This window comes from Peromyscus californicus, unplaced genomic scaffold (genome assembly GCF_007827085.1).
Source record: "Peromyscus californicus insignis strain IS unplaced genomic scaffold, ASM782708v3 Scaffold_20__1_contigs__length_68692818, whole genome shotgun sequence".
NCBI classification, from domain to species: Eukaryota; Metazoa; Chordata; class Mammalia; order Rodentia; family Cricetidae; genus Peromyscus; species Peromyscus californicus.
The window spans coordinates 55,214,221-55,234,658 of NW_026294503.1; the positions used below are offsets into that span (position 1 = coordinate 55,214,221).

General features: G+C 39.8%; 1 protein-coding gene and 1 non-coding gene across 2 annotated transcripts in view; both read right to left on the bottom strand.

Moving 5' to 3' along the window:
- Cpne8 (copine 8) overlaps nucleotides 1-20,438 on the bottom strand; it is a 194,739-nt gene that overhangs the window by 25,243 nt on the left and 149,058 nt on the right. Inside the window, exons 14-15 of the mRNA XM_052748675.1 lie at nucleotides 11,583-11,629; nucleotides 6,644-6,825 (exon numbers count right to left, since the gene is read on the bottom strand). Coding sequence (XP_052604635.1) covers nucleotides 6,644-6,825; nucleotides 11,583-11,629 — 229 coding nt within the window. The remainder of the gene's footprint in view (nucleotides 1-6,643; nucleotides 6,826-11,582; nucleotides 11,630-20,438) is intronic.
- LOC128117261 (U1 spliceosomal RNA) lies at nucleotides 1,203-1,369 on the bottom strand. The gene has a single exon (XR_008220751.1). It is a non-coding gene; the product is annotated as a U1 spliceosomal RNA (small nuclear RNA).

The following is a 20,438-nucleotide window of genomic DNA, read 5'->3' on the forward strand; positions in this document are numbered from 1 at the left end:
TGTGTCATAGGTTTGTTTCTAATGGCATCTCGGCTAGCTTCCCCAGAATGAGTAATCAGAGAGGACAGAGCCCAGCAGCTTCATGTGAGACTTTCAGTAGCTGGTCACCATTGTTTCTCCTCTACCCTATCTGCTAAGACTGGGCCACAAAGAGCCACCTTCTCAGGGTAATGACAATTAGGCTTCTCCTCTGGAAGTAGGGCATACAAAAACTGTAGGTATATTTGAAGACATAATAACTATAACTATATTTAAACAGCAATAACTCTAGAGTACATGTTTATCCCCAAACAATCATAATAACTGATCATTTACAGCTGAGGTTTGTTGAATTCTATGTAGTAAGTTTTGTACTGAATAGTCGATGTATCTAAATGTTAATAGCTAAAATGGTCAGAAGAACGCTGTTGTACTTACCACATAAAGAAATGAAAATACTGAGTTGTTAGCTCATCCAAGGTCACACAACACAAGACAGATATAAACTATGACTCTAGGAAGTCTGACCTTAGCACTTGACCCCTTCATCCCTTCATGTCTCCACTTAGGACACAGCCAATGTTTTGAAAAACTTGGGATTTTAGAAACTAAGCCAGAAGGATCAACGCTTTCAATCTTGTTATTTATAAACAAGGGATTTATACTGAACTCTTCCCTTTCAGTATTATATTTTCTTCAAATATTTTAATTAATTAACCTCCATACAACACTTTTAAACTGTGATGGTTTGAATGAAAATGTCACCCATAGACTCAAGTATTTGAATTCTTGGTCCTCAGTTCGTGGCATTGTTTGGGTAGGCTTAGGAGGTGTGGCCTTGCTGATGGAAGTCTGACACTTGTGGTAGGCTTTGAGGATTATAAACCATGCTATTCTCAGTTTTCTGTCTCGGCTTCCTGTTTATAGTTTAAGATGTGAGCTGCCTACTGTCACGCTTCCCCATCATGATAGTGACGGGCTCCTAGCCCTCTGGAAAGGCAAGCCCCCAATAAGCCTTTCCTTTTCCAAGGTGCCTTGGTCATCATGGTATCTTATCACAGGAACAGAAGAATAACTAATACAGAAACCAAAAACAAACAAATGAACAACAACAACAACAAAACCAAAAAAACAGAAAATGCCACCCAGAAAAACAAATGCTGCCAGTTCTCTCCAATATGGAGATGCTGGCTTTGGGTCTTTAGAATTTTGTGTGTTTCATATAAATGAAAGCACAAACACAGTCCCCTACTACCACCAATTATGCAGTTGAGTATCTCACGTTTGTGGAAATCACAGGGATCAGCACACGTCAGGAATGCAATGGATAAGCCTGGCCCTGGGAAAAAAGACCTTTGTGATCATGGTATCTCCCCTGCCATGTAATTGTAAGTACTTAGCTTGGAGTGTCTATAAAAGCCAGAAATATCTCCAAAGCGAGTTCCAGGAAAGGCACAAAACTACACAGAGAAACCCTGTCTCGAAAAACCAAAAAAAAAAAAAAAAAAAAAAAAAGCCAGAAATATGTAGAAAGAAAGGTGCCATTGGTGCAGGCTAATCTTAAGGAAGTAAGGACACAACACAAGTGGTATGAAGTGGGAAATGGGAACAATGGAAGGAGGATGGTTGAAAGGTGGAGAGGTGTAGGAGAGCAGGGCCAGAGGGGTGGGAGGAAAGATAATTAATATTAATGTTGTTTGATAAAGCCATATGGAAATCTATTTTATAAGCTTCCATATATATATACAGAGATAGATAGATAGATAGACAGGCAGACAGACAGATAGATATAATAGAGAAATTGAGGAGAGATAAAATACAGGGAAAAATGATGATTGGTTGGTTGGTTTGTTGTTGATGATAGATAGATAGATAGATAGATAGATAGATAGATAGATAGAAGATAGATAGACAGATAGATAGATAGAAAGATAGGTAGATCGATAGGTAGAAGTATAAATGGAGTTACCTTACTCATGGGGATATTGCTCCTCCCACAAGCCATAAGTTATCAAACAAACAAACAAACAAAAGCCCAGTTCCAGATGTGGTTACCTCCCATAGAATTGTTGGCCAGAGGAGTTCCAGAGATCCCCAAACAATACAGGCAGTTTTCCTTGCTCTTGGTTGCCCAATAGAACTTGATGGTAAGACTCTGTTGCTAAAAATACCACACACATGGGTCATTGGACATGGAGAAATTAAGCTGATCAAGCCAGTTGGTAGTTGGTGGCTGCTGAGAGACAGCCAGCCAGTTTTCTTCAGTGTTGAGAAGGGGATATTGATGTGGGGGCAGTTGGAGAGGGGAGTGGGTGTAGATAAGATAAAAATATATTGTATACATGTATGTAAACATCAAAGAGCAAATGAAAATGTTATATTAAGAAAATAAAAAAACCTCTTTCTATTATGAAATGGAATACAACATATCTAAAATCTAGAAGTTTAACATTTAACACAAAAATGTTAGTTTTGGTATTAATTGGAGGTTGCCTAGATTGTGCATGTGTGTGCACACGTGTGTGTGTGTGTGTGTGTGTGTGTGTGTGTGTGTGTGTGTGTGTGTATGTGTGTGAGGCCAAATAGCCTTGGTTGTCTTCTACAGTAGCAATTCACCTTATTTTTTGAGATAAGGTCTTTTGATGAACCTGCAGATGACCATTTTTGCTAGCCTGGTTGGCTACAATGTCTGAGGAATCCTTCTGTCTCCACTTGCACAGTGCTGGGGTTATGGGGGCACCACAAGGCCCAGCCTTCTATTAGTGTTTTGACATGGGACCTAGGGATTTGAACTCAGGTCTTTGAGCATTCACAGCAAACACTTTTCTAACTCTGCTGTTTCTCCAGCTCAGAGCTGACCTATTTCATCTTCTTTTTGAATAAGATTTTATGATGCTCTTTTCCCTTGAAAGGTATAAGCTAATTAAAATTAAAACTCATTACTGATTTTAGGCACAGAAAAAAAATATTATATATCGGCCTTAAGGGAACAGTTACAAACTAGGGTAGTCGTAAGCTACTTTTCTGATCAGCATGTTAACGTTTTCACTGGGGCCTTGCTTGTCTACGGAACTCTTTCTCCACCTCTGGAAATGAAATGACAATGTCACCATTTCCCCTCTTTTGGCAGTGGAAAGACAGGCACTGTGTGCTCTGCTGATCACCGTGGGCTGCTGAAAGGCTGATTTCTCAATTAGTCCTCCTGCCCTAAGAAGGGCTGCTAAGATTTCCTCACAGCCAGGGATGATGATAAGAATGCTTTGTAATGCAAAGTCTTATCTCTTTAAGAATATATGCTTTGTATTAGTCAGATTATTTAAAACGTTTTCCAGTTACCAAAATTAGACTTCTCCTTGAATGACAAAGTTGCAATGGGTTATAATAAGATTTTAGAACTAATTCCTTCAACAAATTATTCAGGAAAGCAAGTTTTGTCTTTTAAAACCAATTAGAATGGCATTGGAGGTGTGCCAATGTTATCTCGGAGGAGACCTAGTAGCTAGTACTCATCATAGTCAGGAAAACAAAAGCACTCTGAAAATGGAAAATAACCATTAGGCACCAAACTAAATTTGGTTTATTACCATCAGAACCAATGTAATCCTGTTTCCTTAACAGTGCACAGGGCTAGTTTCCATAGATTTCACAGGCCATGACAGTACTCTTAGCAGTTCTGAATTGGATTTTAAGAAGAACCTACAGGTCAAATAGTAAACCCTTCATTCTAACCAGTGGGCAGTTTAATAAATTTGACGACAGGAGTGAATGAAAATAAAGAAAAAGCAGAAAGGGAGACAGGAAGGCGAAATCTATGAACAAGGTGAGAACTATGCAGAGAGAAATTACCGACCTCATTGGGGTGAACATTATCGTTCCCTCTGGGGACTTTAAAACGGATCCAGGCTCCCCGGAGGCTCACACAAGGGATTTTCATGGCTTTTTAAGTTTCTGGAAGGTTTTAGTTCTCTGAGATGCATGGAATTCCCAACAGATATTTCCTTTTATATGACATAGGAGTATGATGTGTGTGAATGATTTCATGAAAGAAAACAATGATCCCCTCCCCATAGCATCCTTTCCTAAGACTGTGTGGGTGATGGAATGGAGAAACAAAACTGAATACAGAAATAGCAATGCACAAATACTCATAAAAATATGCGAGAAAGACTCAATCTACTCATATAAAAGCGTCTGTGTATGATACATATACGTGTGTGTACATGGGTGTGCATGTACACATATGTGTACATGTGTGTATGGCATATGTGTGCATGCATATATGGGTGTGTGCATGTATGGATGTTTGCATGTGCATGCATATATGAACATGCATGTGCACATGTGTGCTTCTATACATGTACACAAGTATATATGTGCATGCATGTATATGCACATGTTCATATGTATTGCATATGCATGTATGTGCACATGTACATATGTGTATTGCACATGTATGTATGTGTGTATACACACACCTGCATGTATGTATGTGTGCATGTGTGTGTGTTGAGAAAGCACATACTTACAGAGACAAATGGGATGCTCTTGTGAGCCATAGTTTAAAAATGGTTAAGAGCAGAGGTGTTAAGAAAAAGGAAGATTGGGGTTTGACCCTGTTTTTTGGACTCTGAACTGTCACATAGCTCCTGGAGATAGTCTCACCACACCAAGTATAAGTAGTACAGTGAGTGTGTCTGTCATGGTGTATCTACCGCTCATGGATTTTTTGGTCATTATATAAAGTAATGAATATAAATGAGTTTTGATTCTAATAATGTTCACTCAGTCTTGGTCTCTCTTCCTACCCAAGAAAACTGGAACTGTAAAAAAGCAGCTAGGGTGGAGGCAGCACCACCACCGGCGTAACAGTTTCTATCATCAGCTGGGAGACGATTCATCACTGGTCACAGAGACATGATCTCTAGGCTCAACACTGCACAAGAGCATGCTTGGGTGTGTCACTTGTCATCCACAGAAATGACGTTTCAATGCTCTGGAGATGAGGAAGCCTAAGATGGAATAGCGGGACCGATGCTCGCTCCAGGCTGGAGGGCTGCTGGCTCCTTAGATGAGAGAGCAATTGCTGTGTGGCTCCTCTGCTAAAAAGGTTTTATTCCCATGTCTTCATCCTGACATAATCACCTTGTGTGTGTGTGTGTGTGTGTGTGTGTGTGTGTGTGTGTGTGTGTATGTGTGTGCGTGCGCGCGCGCGCGTGCTGTGTGTGAAGCCCAGAGGTTGGCAGCAGGGGTCTTCCTCAGTCACTTTCTAACTTACTGTTTGAACAAGATCCCTCCTCCCTCAGAGCTAGAGCTCACTAATTCAACCAGACCTGCCACCAAGCCTCGGGGATCCTCATCTCTTTGCCTTCCCGACACTGATGTCATGGGCACATACCCTCATACCCAGCCTTCTGTGTGGATGGTGGACATCTGAAATCTGATCCTCAAGTTTGCACAGCATGCGTGTGACCCACTGAGCCATGTCACCAACATCTAGTCACCTCTTGGTAGGTCTACCTTTTAGTTCTGCTAGTCCTGGCAAGACCAGAACTTTAGACAAGATACATTCAGATCATAGCAATCTCTACATGAAAAAAAAATGGATTTTCAAGGATCTGATTTAGGTGCAATCTTTTTTTATATCCACCCCTAACATTATATGACAACATTGGTTTGATTACGTGGAATAAATGTAAAGAGGGAAAAGCAGAGAAGGCATGAATGGAGGGGATGAGTAACAGCACATAAAAGGAGAGGGGACATTTTCAAAGTAAATTAATAATTTTGTTTAGTGTAACAAATCATTCCTTTTATCAGGCATAATGAAGGATGGTCAGCTAAAGATAGCTGCACATTTCTTGATGGCCTTTTCACCGAGAAGTCAAAATGAATTCCTCTACCTTGAAACCTGTGCTGACCATAGTAAACTCACTTAGTAAAAATAATGTTGCATTTTAGAACTTCTAAGCCTGTGATCTAATGGATCTGGAGTTTCCATCTCAGACTTCAGAATACCCAGGAAAACTGGCTATGGGTGGGGAATATGAACATCAGGAGTCTACCATACTAGGTCGAGTCAATGATAACCTGTGTGTAAGAGGAAGCTTTGCCTACTTCAGCCATCTCATCTCAGGCATCAGATAATGAGCGCAGACCAGGGAATGATCATAGTGTCCGTGCTACACAAAACACATGATGCACACCCTACCTGAGGAACTGGAGCAGTGTCTAGAAGGGAGGCTCTGAAATATCACTTTAGTCAAATTATTCTTTAACTATTAAAACATCTGAGCTGAGGCCTGATATTTAAAACAAACAAGTATGTGTGTCCAGTTATATTTGTGATTTCCTTTATGTGATTTCCTTTATCTTATTCCACAGACTATGAGTTTAATTTATTTATTATAGGAATATTTATTATGCAATAGTGGATACCCAGAATAGACCCATTGTGTATAAATGGAGGTTCTCTAGGCAGATTTACTGATAGTCTGTCTTTTATATGAAGTTCATTCTCCTAAGTGAACTATTATGAAACTGAAATGAGTGATAGTCACCAAGACTTGCTACCTAAACAAGTACAGTAGACACAGAAAAACCAACAATGAAGTATCTGGCATATTACTTGTTTTCAAACTGTCAAATAATTTTAATGTATCATTACCAAAGCAAACTCGTGAGATATCCTTCCGTCTGGAGGCAGCTTTGCACCAAAACCAAGGGCTGGGAACATCTTATCGCTGTCATAATCTTGAACGATTTCTCCCACAGCCTTCAGTGCCATGCCATAGGCGTTCAGTTGGTAAGGGTTCATGTAGTGGAGAGAAGTCGGCTGGGCGGGGTTTCCTAAGGACAGAAAACGTATTAAAACACACGTAGTCAGGCCACAGACTTGTATTAGTACGGCAGTTTTTGTTTATTTCAGTTTCAAAGATTCAAAATTATCATTTTCTGCCTCTCCCTACCCAGCGTCTTTGTCTAGACCTGGATCTTCACTCTACACCAATGGTACTTTCTCTTCTATACCTCTCAAATTGTCCTTGTCCTGAAGTCACTCTCTTCCGTTAGTTTATGTCTCAGACACAGCAAACACCATTTCTTTGGCTCTTCTTGTCTTTTTTTCCCCTGCCCTGTGTTTCTTCTGTTCTGTTCCATAAAACAGGCAATTAAAAAAATCAACTCCCAACTCCTTGAGTCTGTGACATTGTCTGAATCTCCCTTGTGCCTTCAACAATGCCAACGAAAATTGAAATGGTAGTTGCTGCATGACATTGAATTTAACTAGTACCAGCAATGGTTATAATAACAAGGAATTTATCACAGACTGAACATCTGACTTCATATCTTACAGCCCTTTCAACAAGTTCTTTCTGAAACATTTGACTTTTGGCTACTACGCATCTAAGAATATTCACATACAAATTTTCTTTCTAAGTGTTTTCATTTCTCTTGGACATATAACCTTAATAGAGAAATTGCTGGTTTATATGGTGACTCTGAATACTACAATTTGAGTAACTGCCAAAATGCTTTCAAAAGCAGTTACACCATCAACATCCACAGTATTATGAAGGTTTGAATTTCTCTAGTCATCAGACTGGTTCTATCTAGTCATGTTCATGGATGTGGGATGGTATCTGTCCGTAGTTCTGGTTTACGTTTCCTGTAGTCTTAAGTACATCAAGAATACATTATTATAATTATATTTTATATCTATATATTTTATTTGGAGAAAGATTCTGTTCAGATCATTTGCCTACTCTTTTAATTTATTTCATTTAAAAATTTTATTTATTTGTGTGTGCGTGTGTGTGTGTGTGTGTGTGTGTGTGTGTGTGTGAGCTTGCATGTGCCATAGTGTGTGGGGAGGGAGGGAGTGGTTGGAGAACAACATACGAGAGTTGCTTCTCTCCTTCTATCACGAAGGTCCTGAAGATTGAACTGAAGTCATCAAGCTTGCAGTAAGCATTTTCATGTATTGAGCCATCTTCTTGTATCCATTTGCCTATTTTTAAATTTTGAATATTTTTTCACAGAGTAGTTAGAGTTCTTTTTGTATCCTAGACACAAGTGTCTTATAGCCTGTAGGCTTTGGACATATTTGCTACATTTAGGATTTGTCTTCTGTTTTGATAGTTTCATTTGAAACATGAAATATAATTTTGATAGCATTCACTTTATTTTTTTTTCATTGCCCATGCCCTTGATATCACATATATAGATCAGGTGCCACATCCACAGCCATCAAAGTTTATTCTGTTGTTGTTGGGTTTTTTTTTCTGAACATTTTACAGTTTAACATTTGAAGCATTTCTGTTTTAGTGGAGTTTTGTACATGTCTTAAGAGTCTTAATTTTATCCTTTTGCATGTGGCTAACAACTTGACCCAGCACTCTTACTAAAAAGAACATTTTCCCCCATCAAATTGTGTTTGGTACCTTTCTTTCTCATTTGCTTTGGCATTTCTTGATCCTTTGCAATACCACATAAATTTATACATGAATTTTTCCTTTTCTAAAATAAAACCTTTCAGATTTTGATATTGTATCAACTCTGTCAATCACTTGGAGGAAGATGGCTATCTTAACAATGTTTGCTCTTATAATCCAAAACAAAACTTTTAAATTTTATTATGTAATTTCTCTTGACATTCTTCTCAGAATAGAGTCTTCAGTTTGTAAAATTTATATATTTTGTGTTAAATGCATTCCCAATTTTTTCATTTTTAAAAAATATTATTATAGATGCAATTATCTTATTTTTATTATGAATACTTTTCCTTGCAAAAATATAGAAAAGAATTGATGTATATATTTATCTTCCTTCCTGTAGTCTTGATCAACTCATGATTAACTGTAGTAATTTTTAGTAGATTTCTCAGGATTTTGCATCCTACAGGATATCTTCAAAAGTAGTTTCATTTCACTCTTATTTATTTACAATATCAATATTTAATTTTTTTCTCTAACTTCCATGGCAACAACACCTAGTACAATGCTGACTTGAAATGTCAGCACTCTTGTCTTGTTTCCCATCTCAGAAGTCATCCAGCCTTTCATTCTTAAGCATGATGTTGAGTAGGTTTTTTTTATAGTTTCCCTCTACAAGGTTTGAAAGTGTACAGCACAAATACATGTAGAACTTTGCCATATGATTTCTCAGCATCATGTGGGATATTATTCATTTTCAAAATTTCAATATTCAAAACTCAAGTAAAATAACATAGTCGTATAAATAGCAGAAAATTAGAAAATGAATGAGCAGATGATATGCCATTATGTGCTATTGGTTTTGAATAGTTTACTGAATATTTATATATATACATGTACATGAAAGTTGACTTCTAAGTTTTTTCTTGTGATGTCTTGGTCTCATTTTTGCATCAAAGTATTAATGGCCTCACAGAAAGAACCAGGAGATGCTCTTTTCTCTTTGTTATTTGGGACAGTTTGTGAAAGGCTGGCAATTTAAATATTTGGTAGACTTCATCAATTGATGAAGTCTACTGGAACTAAGGTCCAGTAGATAAACTTTGATGGTAGTTGTCTTCATTGCTAATTCAGTTTCTTGTTACACATTTTTCAGATTGTCAGTATCTTAAATGAGTTTCAGTTGCTTCTGGTTTTCTGCTGAATAGACAATTAATTCTCTTAGTTGGCCTAAAATTCATCAATAGAACAATGAATAGTTATTTCAACTAGTTGGATATAAGCTGAGTTACTTATTATGGGCCATATTTGATAGACATGAATCAAGACTACTGTCTGAAGGCATAATGCTAACACATATACTTTAACCCACAGAAAAAAGTGAGCTGGTAGAATTGGGTCTCATTAACTGTACTTCTAGCTCTTCTAGGAATAAGCCAACATATCTTATTAGTAAAAAGTTTTATAGAACTAGGTTTGCTCAATTGTACAAGAAGAAGTTTGGATTTAAGCGCTTTTTGGACCGTGATTTGTGGAATGTGGGTCAGTGCAAGAGAAATGCAAAGAGATAATATGAGAGTTGTAGACACAATGAGTAATTAGGACAGAAAAATCTGCAGAGGCTCCTCAACATGCACTGGGGCATTGTGCTGGCTTGTTTTATGTCATCTTGACACAAGTTACAGCCATCTGAAAACAGGGAGCCACAATTGAGAAAATGCCTCCATAAGATCAGGCTAAAGGTAAATCTATAGGGCATTTTATTAATTAGTGATTGATGTGGGAGGCCCCAGCAAATTGTGGGTGGTGCCATCCCTGGGCTGGTTGTTCTGGGTTCTATAAGAAAGGAGGCTGAGCAAGCCACAAAGAGAAAGTCAGTAAGCATCTCTCTTCCATGGCCTCTGCATCTCCTCCTGCCTCCAGCTTCCTGCCCTGCTTGAATTCCTGTCCTAACTTTCTTTGATGATGAGCTGTGATGTGGAAGTGTAAGCTAAATAAACCCTTTCCTCTCCAGTTTGCTTTGGTCATGGTGTTTGGTCACAGCAACAGTAACCCTAAGACAGGCATCGTCCTCGTAAACACAGGGAAGGTGGAAAGTACTGTCAATCAAAAGTGCACTTCACGCTCCTAACTTTGTAACAGATCTCAGCAACTCCAGAACCCATGGAGCAGCCTCAGTTTTCCTTGTTACTGTTACTTGGGAGCTGTGGCTTGCTGCTGCTGCTGCAGCTGTTTGATATCAGGAGAGAATATCACACAGTACCACGAGTTCAGGAGGAAGATTAAATGAAAAGTTGTGGGCATGGCTTCTAATGAGGCTGTTCTGCCCTCTTGCCTTGCAAAGTTGATTCTTTCTAAGAAGTTTGGGAGTTATTGCAGTTTGGGAATTACCTGTGGGTAAATATAAACTCGTGGCAACTTTGGGCAAAAGTAAATAACAACGGTTTGAAGAATGACTCAGTGGTTAGAAGTACTTAGTGCATAAGCCCAGAATCCACAGCAGAATGACAGAACTGACCTCTGAAAATTGTCAACTGACCTCCATACATGAGCTGTGACGCATGCCTACTCACACTCATACATGCACACCATACACATGCATAAATAGCAATAAACAGAATAAAAACTGAAAAAGATAAAGCAAGGCTCATGTTCTTAGGATATAATATAACAAATTCAAATGATCATTCCATTCCAAATAAACTTGGCTCAAAATAAGATTAAATTTCCATTATTTTTTCCTCTTAAAATAATTTTACATGAATCATTAATGTCCATACAAAAACATCACACATCAATCCTATCTAATGAATTAGGTGTCATGATGTTAATAAGTGAGTAAAATTATGATGGAATCCCATTTTCAGGAGTACATTCACACAGAGGTACTTGAAGAATGGGGTCTCTAATTAGACACACTTCAGAAATGGCTTAGATACACAACGGACTTAACTACATCTAAAATCAGTAATCCTTGGAAAGAAATATGAAATAGTAAAATGTTTCGGTGTGTGGTTAATCTGTCATAGATTTTTGTTATAGTTCTACATTTTTGTATATCTAAACTGTTGTGTAATGTTAGAATAAAGACAAAATTTTAGGACTTTTGATGAAAAGGCAAATTTGTCACTTCATCGGCAGCAGTTCTTACTGGGGAACAGTGGTAGCACTCACCATTTGACGCTGTGAAGTCAATGGCCACTGTGAAGTTGATCTGAGTTCTAGAGCACAAGAAAAAGGGATCACCAAGTAAGCAGCTGCACACCCAGGAGGTTATTGTCCATTCTCGTTACATTTTCAGTGTCACAAATTTCCTTAAGCGTTAAATGTGAACAAATATAACATCTATTAGACGGCCTTAAATAGGCAGATTTACTAGGTAAGAGTGTGTTTAGAATGTCTTTGCTGTCATGATACTGTAAAACAAACAGTCGTTTGAACAAGATTAGCTCGGTTTTGAGCTCAGGAACTATGCAAGTGGCTGAGCGAAGAGTCTACACAAGCAGCTGTGAGTTCAAGTCCAGCACTCGTAGCTAACTGCTGCCTTTGACACCACCAGTGGAACAGTCACACGCCTCTACAACAGCAGTCCTTAAACTACCTTTCAAAAGTCCTGAAGATAGGACCCTCCTCTCTGTTTTTGAGAACTGAAATAGTTCAAGTGACAGTCTGCATCAGGTTGGCATGGTAACCTCCACCTATTTACCTGTTATTGATAGATATAGTGATAAGATATGAGTATATATATTCTAATTTTCAGCAGTTAGTCAATACATAAATTTGCTTTACTTGCTTAGTTTCTCTTTTAAATGAGTTAGCTGTTTTCTTTCCTTTCCTTACTCCCTCCCTCCCTCCCTCCCTCCCTCCCTCCCTCCCTTCCTTCCTTCCTTGCTCCTTCTGCAATTCTTTTGCTCTATTACAAACTAAGCACTTGCATTTCACTTTTGGGGACACTCATGACTATTTGTATTTATGATACCCTTCCTCTCTTTCCAAAGACAAAAGCCATAGTAAGTGGCAGGGCCATTATTGCAGTGACAGTGTAAGCCCACTGTGAATTTCCCTTTCTTGTGTTATTATTTAAACAGCACTTCATTAAAGGAAAATAAGTGTTTACTTTAAGGACACGCTTAACATACTTTAAAGAGTTAAACTATTTCATGTAAAAAAAAAAAAGATACCCTTGACAAACTGAACAAAGTCTGAAACTTTCCGATACCAATGATGGCGATGATGGCAGTGGTGCCTACCTTGATGTCCATCCTGGCCAGGATGAGACTTAGATATGAATGGTCTCTGACTCTATGTGGGATGACTCATCCTTAGCAGGCTTGAGGCCCAGCCAAGTAAAAAAGATACTTTCTGAGAGCCAGCCTGGGTCTGCCTAAGGGTCTTAGCAATGGCAGCTGAAACATGATCTGGAGATGACCTGGACCAATGAGAGGCAGCCATGTCACACCAGCAGATGCATATTCATCAGACCTTCCCCCAGGGTAGGGTAGAGGGTATATAAGGCTTGCCTCTTCCTGAATAAAGTGAGCTTGTTGTTTCGACATTCTCCCTGACTCTGCGTCTACTTGGCCCCCACCCCCAAAGGGAACAACAGCAAAGGACCCTGCTACAACCCCTGAACTAAATCATCAAGCCCCATCACACTCCACTAACAAGCATTCCCTTTTCAGATTCAGCCTCAAAAATCCCGCATGCAATCCTGGGATTAACTCGAATGTACACCCCTCCCGAAGGAAGAATCAGCTTCTGGTATTTATATGTAACAAAGTCAATGTAGATTCCTTTTATTAGCCACTCAGTAACATTTTACTCAGAGTAGAAATTGGGTTTTGAGGCTAGGAATCCAGGCTCACAGGGAGCTTCATTCTGATCAGCATGAATCAAAATGAGTACAAGTTTTAGAGAAGCAATACAGTACGACATTTGGAAGAACAGTCCAGATAACTCACTCCCTTTGAGGGGCTAAAAAGAACAACCACCCCCACCCCACCGATATGTCGTGGTTGCGGACTGGACTGTAATGCAGGGTGATTAAGCAGCGGCGGCACAGCAAGAGTCTCGGCAACTTGCTTGTGACCTTGGCCAAATTTCAATATTTTTAGAGGGCAAGGTCACAGTAGCTCAGTAACAGAAAGAGACAAGGGAAGTACTGTATGCATAAAACATATCCCATATAAATACATACAATATAAGAAATCGCTTAAGAAACAGACAAGAGAAAGCAGAATGTCAGGAAACCTCATCGGTGGTGCTGTTCTGGAACACAAAGCAAGCTCGCCTGGTGAAGTGTGCCCATTTGTATTAACATCGCCCATGCTGTAGCTTGGTGAGGGCACGCATTTAACAAGTGGCCCTATTTTATTTCGCCACCTTCCTGAAGCTGAGAATGTCTGAAAAATCCTCCAGCATGATGGGCGGCAGAGGTTATCAGCACAGCCATGAAAAGAGAGCTATGCACATAACCTGGCCTCTCAGATGTTTGTAGCTGTTACTGTGAGCTAGCTAGCAGGAGGGAATATGGGCATGTTCGGGACTGTTTTCATTTATTCCCCAATTCAAATCCTGTCTAGTTGCACAAACTAAACATTAGGAATCCTGAAGGTGGAGCCTCCCATCCCTGTTTAATTTTGTTAAACACAGATTCACATTCTGTAGCTGTTGGCATCCAGACCCACCCACCTTCAGCAGTTCTCTCTAGGCGTGGAGTCATCAGGACCATGCTTCTGCCCTGATGTAACTAATATGCAATCTAGTTTACACCGTGGTTTGGTCGTCTGCTCTGACCCTCTGATTTATTGCCGTGAGCACTGGTACCCAGACTAGTCCTTCTTGATACCATTTCAATATGAGCTAACCCCTGAAGCCTTTTCTGCCTCAGCGCTTCCTTTTTCTTTAAAGTAATCAACTACTAACTGACAAACAGAACACTGCCTGATTCAAACAGTGCTTCATGCCCTCTTCTGTTTGCTGTGGGCACCAGGAATACAAGTGAGGTGCAGACATGCATGCAGGCAGAACACTCATTCATACACATAAAATAAAATTGAGAACCCCTGCTTCCCATGTGCTAATCATGAGTGGCCCATAGGGATCAGGTTTGTGTACAAATGCAGATTCGAATGTAACTTGGGAAGGCTACTTTACTTCTGGACACTCTCCTCATAAGAGCATAGTACCTCCCTTGTACTCACCCTTGAAAGGAATTTATTAAGTATTTCATTCATTAATATCCCTGTCACTGATGCTGGTTTTCCGGATCTAGATTAATCTAACACACTTCTGTGAACACTGGAGTGTGCCGTGTTGACCAAGTTTCTGGTCCTACCAGAGATTTAGAGGTTGGCCCTCAAAATTTGACCTCCCTCGCTAGATTTCCTTTCCTTCACTCCAGCTATGAGGGTCTGAACCTGCTCAACCCAAGGCAGCACCAAAAATGGTCTGTAACACATCTAGGTGCTGCCTCCCTCAAATGGAAAGGGAATTGTCAGTGAGGGATGATGTCATTCTCTGTCCACAAAGATGCAGTTTCATAAACTAACAGCTGTTCTGGTTTTTCTGGACTTTGTGGATTGAGCTCACTGTTTTTTTAAATTAAAATTTCTTTAATTAAAATGTAATTACATTAATTTCCTCCTTCCCTGTCCCCCATCCAATCCCTCCCATGCACCCTCTCACTCCCTCTCAAATCAATAGCCTCCTTTTTATTATTGTTGTTACATGTATATGTGTATAAATACCTAAATACAACCTGTCAATTCCCCCTCTCTCAGCAGTGATTAGATACTTGTAGTTCTTTTTATAGGTGGGGGAGACCCCATGATATCCCCCCCCCCCCCGTGTTAGAGTCTCTACTGATACTATCATTATTCAGGTCTTGTTTAAGGAGCCGTATTGTTATGACATCATTGGTATAGCTCCCCAGTTATTTGTAGGAGAGAGCAGACTTCCTGGTCCTCGGGCTCTTATAGTCTATCTGATCCCTCTTTCATGATGTTGGATAGGAGCCTTAAGTGTCAGGGCTACATTGTAGAGTTCAGTGTTTTAAACACAATACAGGGGCCACAAAGTATAATTTCACAAGACATTACCTCACCTTCTCTTTAACTGATAGCTTAAAAAAAAAATCCCGTAAGTAATATCAAAACAAACAAATAAAAATGAACCCCTGGTCTATAACATAAGCACTGCTCAAAAAATCCCATTTAAGATGAAGTAGGTGATGGAGAGAAAATTTTGCTTAGTATAAAAACATTGGGTTGTCCATCACAGAGCAGAGCCTGAATCCCTGAATCATAGCAAGCTAGAGGTTGTGCACACAAATCTTCGCCCAAACTACCAACTCCCCGTGGTACAATTTTCTCATATAATAAATAGGTACCAGGCTCTTAAAAGCAGCGGTTCTCAACCTGTGTGTTGTGGCCCCTTCATGGGTCAAATATCAAATATCATGCATAACAAATATTTACATTATGATTCACAACAGTAGCAAAATTACAGTTATGAAATAGCAATGAAATCATTTTATGGTTGGAGGGGTCACCACAACATGAAGAACTGTATTAAGGAGTTGAAGCATTAGGGAGGTGGAGAACCACTGCTTTAAAGGAAACAGAATACTGAGTACCTGTGTGTGATAAATCAGCAGATCTACAAGCTGCAGAACACACCCCCGAGAAGGCCAGGCTTTTCCAGGTTCGTGCTAACTAACCCTTTCCTCTCAGGACAGTTCTCTTTATACTGCCTTAAGATGTGTTTTTCTTTAATCCTCTCCATACTTGTTGGCTAGTGTTCAGGGTCGAGCAACGAATTAGAACCACTGCATTCATCAGGGGATAAACTGCTGTGGAGAACTTCAAAGCAGCGCATCCTGTGACCTCCCAACACACAGTCTGCATGGTGGCATCCACAGAAGCACTAGCAAGGACAGATTTTCCAACCACCCTGGATTAGCCCTTGTTTCCTCTCAGTTTTCCCTCCCCAACTTCTAATAGCTCTCCAGAGTGCAAGTCCTTTAGAGATAGAAGCATGCTTTCCACAGCTGTTCTTTCAAATAGATGATTACAACCCCCTCTACAGAAGCTCACATACTTCAAAGAGAATTCCTCTTTAGAGAGATGATTGACCCCCCAATTAGCAGGAGAAGGTTTACAGTGCTTTGAGAGCCCTCTGCTGGATCCCCCCTCCCTTCCTCTGCTCGGCTGTTCACACTCCTATCACACACCATGACTGAGAAACTGGCCAACATAAACACATGATTATTGAGTATTTTTGCATCAATGTTTATGATGGGAGGCCCATGGAAGCCCATGAACTATGGACTGGTGGCTGTGGAGCCCCCATGGGACTGGACTAAGCCCTCTGGATACGGAAGATGGTTATTTGGCTCGAACTGTTTGGGGGGCACCCAGGCAGGGGGATCGGGATCTGTCCCTGGTCTATGGGTAGGCTTCTGGAACCTGGTGTCTGTGGTGTGACACCTTGCACAGCCTTGGTGCAGTGGGAAGAGGCTTGGACCTGCCTAGGCTCAGTGTGCTGGGCTCTGCTGACTCCCCATGAGAGACCTCGATTTGGGGGATGTGGGGATGTGGGGTGGCTTGGGAAAGAGGACTGAGGGAGGTAGGATGAGGGAGGAGGGGGTATCTGTGGATAGTATGTGGAGTGCGTAGAAAATTTCTTAATAAAGAAAAAAAAACATGATTAGCATTATTTCTTATGAAGAAACATCTCTAGCATTTCCCCAAGAATGAAACAGACAGTACTGAGCATGCTATCGGCAGAAAGACAAGGGAGGGTGAATGAGAATGCAAACCACGAGGCTAGACATCTCTTGACTTCCAAGCCTATTTACTTTGTTAACTTCAGGTATTTTACTTTTGTTTCAAATTGGCATGCAAAGAAATGGGTTTCCATATCGGATTTTCATGCATTTATCATTTGCTTGACCCTCCTCCCAACTTTTCCCTTTAAATATACAAATTTAGTCAGGCGGTGGTGGCTTACACCTTTAATCCTAGTACTTGGGAGGCAGAGGCAGGTGGATCTCTGTGAGTTCGAGGCCAGCCTGTTGTACAGAGTGAGTTCCAGGACAGTCAGGACTGCTTCACAGAGAAACCTTGTCCCAAACAATAAACAAACAAACAAATTTAGGATCAAGCATTAACAAAAACAAGTTTTGAGATGTCTTTTAATATGTGTAAAGGTCTCTTTTCTATGTGTTGGTTTAGATGAGACAGGAAAGCATTCCCTGTTAGTTTACAGAAGGAAGGCTAGCTTTTATTAGATTTATCTCCATTCAGAGCTGCAGTGTTTAGCTCTCTACTGCTTTGATGAGTACAAAGCACTTAGATGCCCCTACAAGGAACCCTATTAAAAAAAAAAAGTTCTAGTCATGCATATTCAAACAAGAAATCAGATTAGAAAAACTTTATAGTGTTGCCTGCTCTGGCAAAGCACGCTCCCTGAGGCAACATTCAAAGTGATGCCATGCATTTTCTAAAACCAGGTAAACATTTTGCATTTTTGAAACAGCTCTAAGTGTTTTTAAGGAAAACTATCATGGGGCTGATTTGTAAATTCTCTGATAGTTAGATAGCCTTTCAAATAAGCAAAATCAAGACATTCACATTGGCCTTTAAAATGAGCTGATGATACATGGGTATCCCTGTCTTCTCTCTTCTCCCATACAGGCTTTTATTACTTGTAACTGGGACAGAATTATCTATAATCTTTTTATCTATAATCTATTTAGCTATAATCTTTACAAGGTTTAGGGTCAGAATCAAGATGTGGGTAGGGTGAACAGTACTGTCTGAAAGCAGTAGTTACTTTCAAGAGGAGCTTAACTAAAAGATAAACCTCACTAACTTTGTTCATATAAATTTATCTTTTCTCTCCCTGTCTTTGAGAACTGAAAATTACTACCACTAACATTATGGAAAGCAAATGTGATAAAGTATATCGGTATTTTAAATCCATTGAAGGTTTCAGGAAACAGTGGCTAGTCTTTACTGAGGGTTAGAACTATGCAAAATCCAGTCCCACAGTTACTTTGAGTCAGGCATCATTATTTTTATTCCTACTTATTAGAAACAGAAACAGGTTCTGGTGGGAAGAGGCAGGCAGGCCTACTGTTTGAAACATGCGGTTAAGTTGAGACTCATGGCCATAATTATGCACTGCTGCAAGCCTCAGCAACCCTCTCTTAACTCTGCTGAAATATTCAAATTATGTCCCAGAATTTATTCACATAGTATCTTTCCAATGCCACTCTCTCCCACTCCTTCTATCATGACAGGAAGAAAATTAGCAGTTTATGCTCCTGATCTCAGTATTTCATCCTCCAAGTAACATTAGAGTAAAAGTCCGGGAACAGTGATTTCTGGTAGAGAGCAAAAAAATTTTATACTTTAATATTTTTTAACTTTTATTATCTTTAAGAATATACAGATTTCAAAAAAAAAGAATATACAGATTTCAATATCAAGAATCTATAAAACAAACTTTCTGGGAGTTTTAATGTGAACAAAGATAATATACAGTCTGAAGTACATTTCACCCCGAAATACTGGAGAAATACCAAATAGAGCATTTCTCTCTTCCTTCAACCACAGGTGATATTGGTAAGGAACACAGTCTCTGACGTTTAACTTTTCATGCTCTGGCTGTATTATAAATTGTGCTTCATGTAGTCGGTCAGTACATAATCAGGTTTTATATTGCTATGAGATTTTAAAAAGCATGCTTAAATCTCCTTGGCCCATTTTTTTTAAACTATCCTAGAAACCCTGCATACAACCCTGCTACATCTTCTTTTTATCTTCTTCTGTATTTTTTTCTTTAATTATTTTGGTGATGGCATAAGACACTCTAGAGTGTAAAGGTGGATACAGGAGTTTATAATTCGGCCAATAGTAAGCTCACTGGGTTTAGAATCTAATCATAGCCTGGAGTGTTGGTTTATTTTACTGTTTTTAGTGTCACCCTGCGAATAAAAGGCCAGGCCACATGGGCTAACTGTAGAAGAAATTCTTCTGATGTGTGCAGAAGAGGTTTTAGACCAGGGTAGAAGGTCCTGCAAAGGGCAGCAAAGTGTTGCTGTGAGGTTTGCGCTCCACGCTACCCTCAAAGGCTGTCTTCAGTGAAAATCCCCAACCCTTCAATGGACCTAGAGGAAGAGTGGGAGGAAGATGCAGGATCCTACAAGCCTTCTTTTTTCAATGCCTCTCAAGAAAGGCTTTTGCAGAGACCCGGAACTGGCTCAAAGGACAGATGATCAGTGCTGGGGGAAGGAGACTCACTTATCTGCGGGGATGTGACTACCAGTAGGCTGTCCATGTGCTAGTGATGACCCCCACATACATACAGCACTAACTGCACTTCTGAGGTTGTTATATTTCTTTTTAAAAAAGAAGAGGGCATGATGTAGGGAGGCGACATGTTGAGCAGGGGATGCGGGGGAGGTTTTTGTGGGGGAAGGGGGAGGCTGTAATTAGATATGATCTTATTTCATTGTATACATGTATGGAATTCTCAAGGAGTAAATTAAATAAAAATAAATTTTAAAAGACAGTGACCTATTTAATTAGTATATTTGCAAAACTGAAAGAAGGGACACTCTTCAGTAAGGGTTAGAATTTGGCAAACATTCATGCACAGATAGATGTTAGGAGTATGAACCAGGACATCTTTCTAGCAATGTAATTAATACAGAATGAATGGTAAGAACATATTCCATGTGATCCTGCAGCGTCTTCTCTATGCAGTGAACTCAAAGGCATTCTTGTTGAAGTGTAGTCAATGCTGTTCACCACAGTTTTATGTTCATTCAATTGAAGTAACTGTCCTTGGTAGTTTTATGTCAACTTGACAGAAGCTAGAGTCATTTGAGAGGAAGAAACCTCAAATGATCAAATGCCTCCATCATACCAGGCTATAGGCAGGCTTGTAGGACATTTTCTTAGTGATTGATAAGGGAGGTCTCAGCCCATGGTGGGTGGTACCATCGCTGGGGCTGCTGGT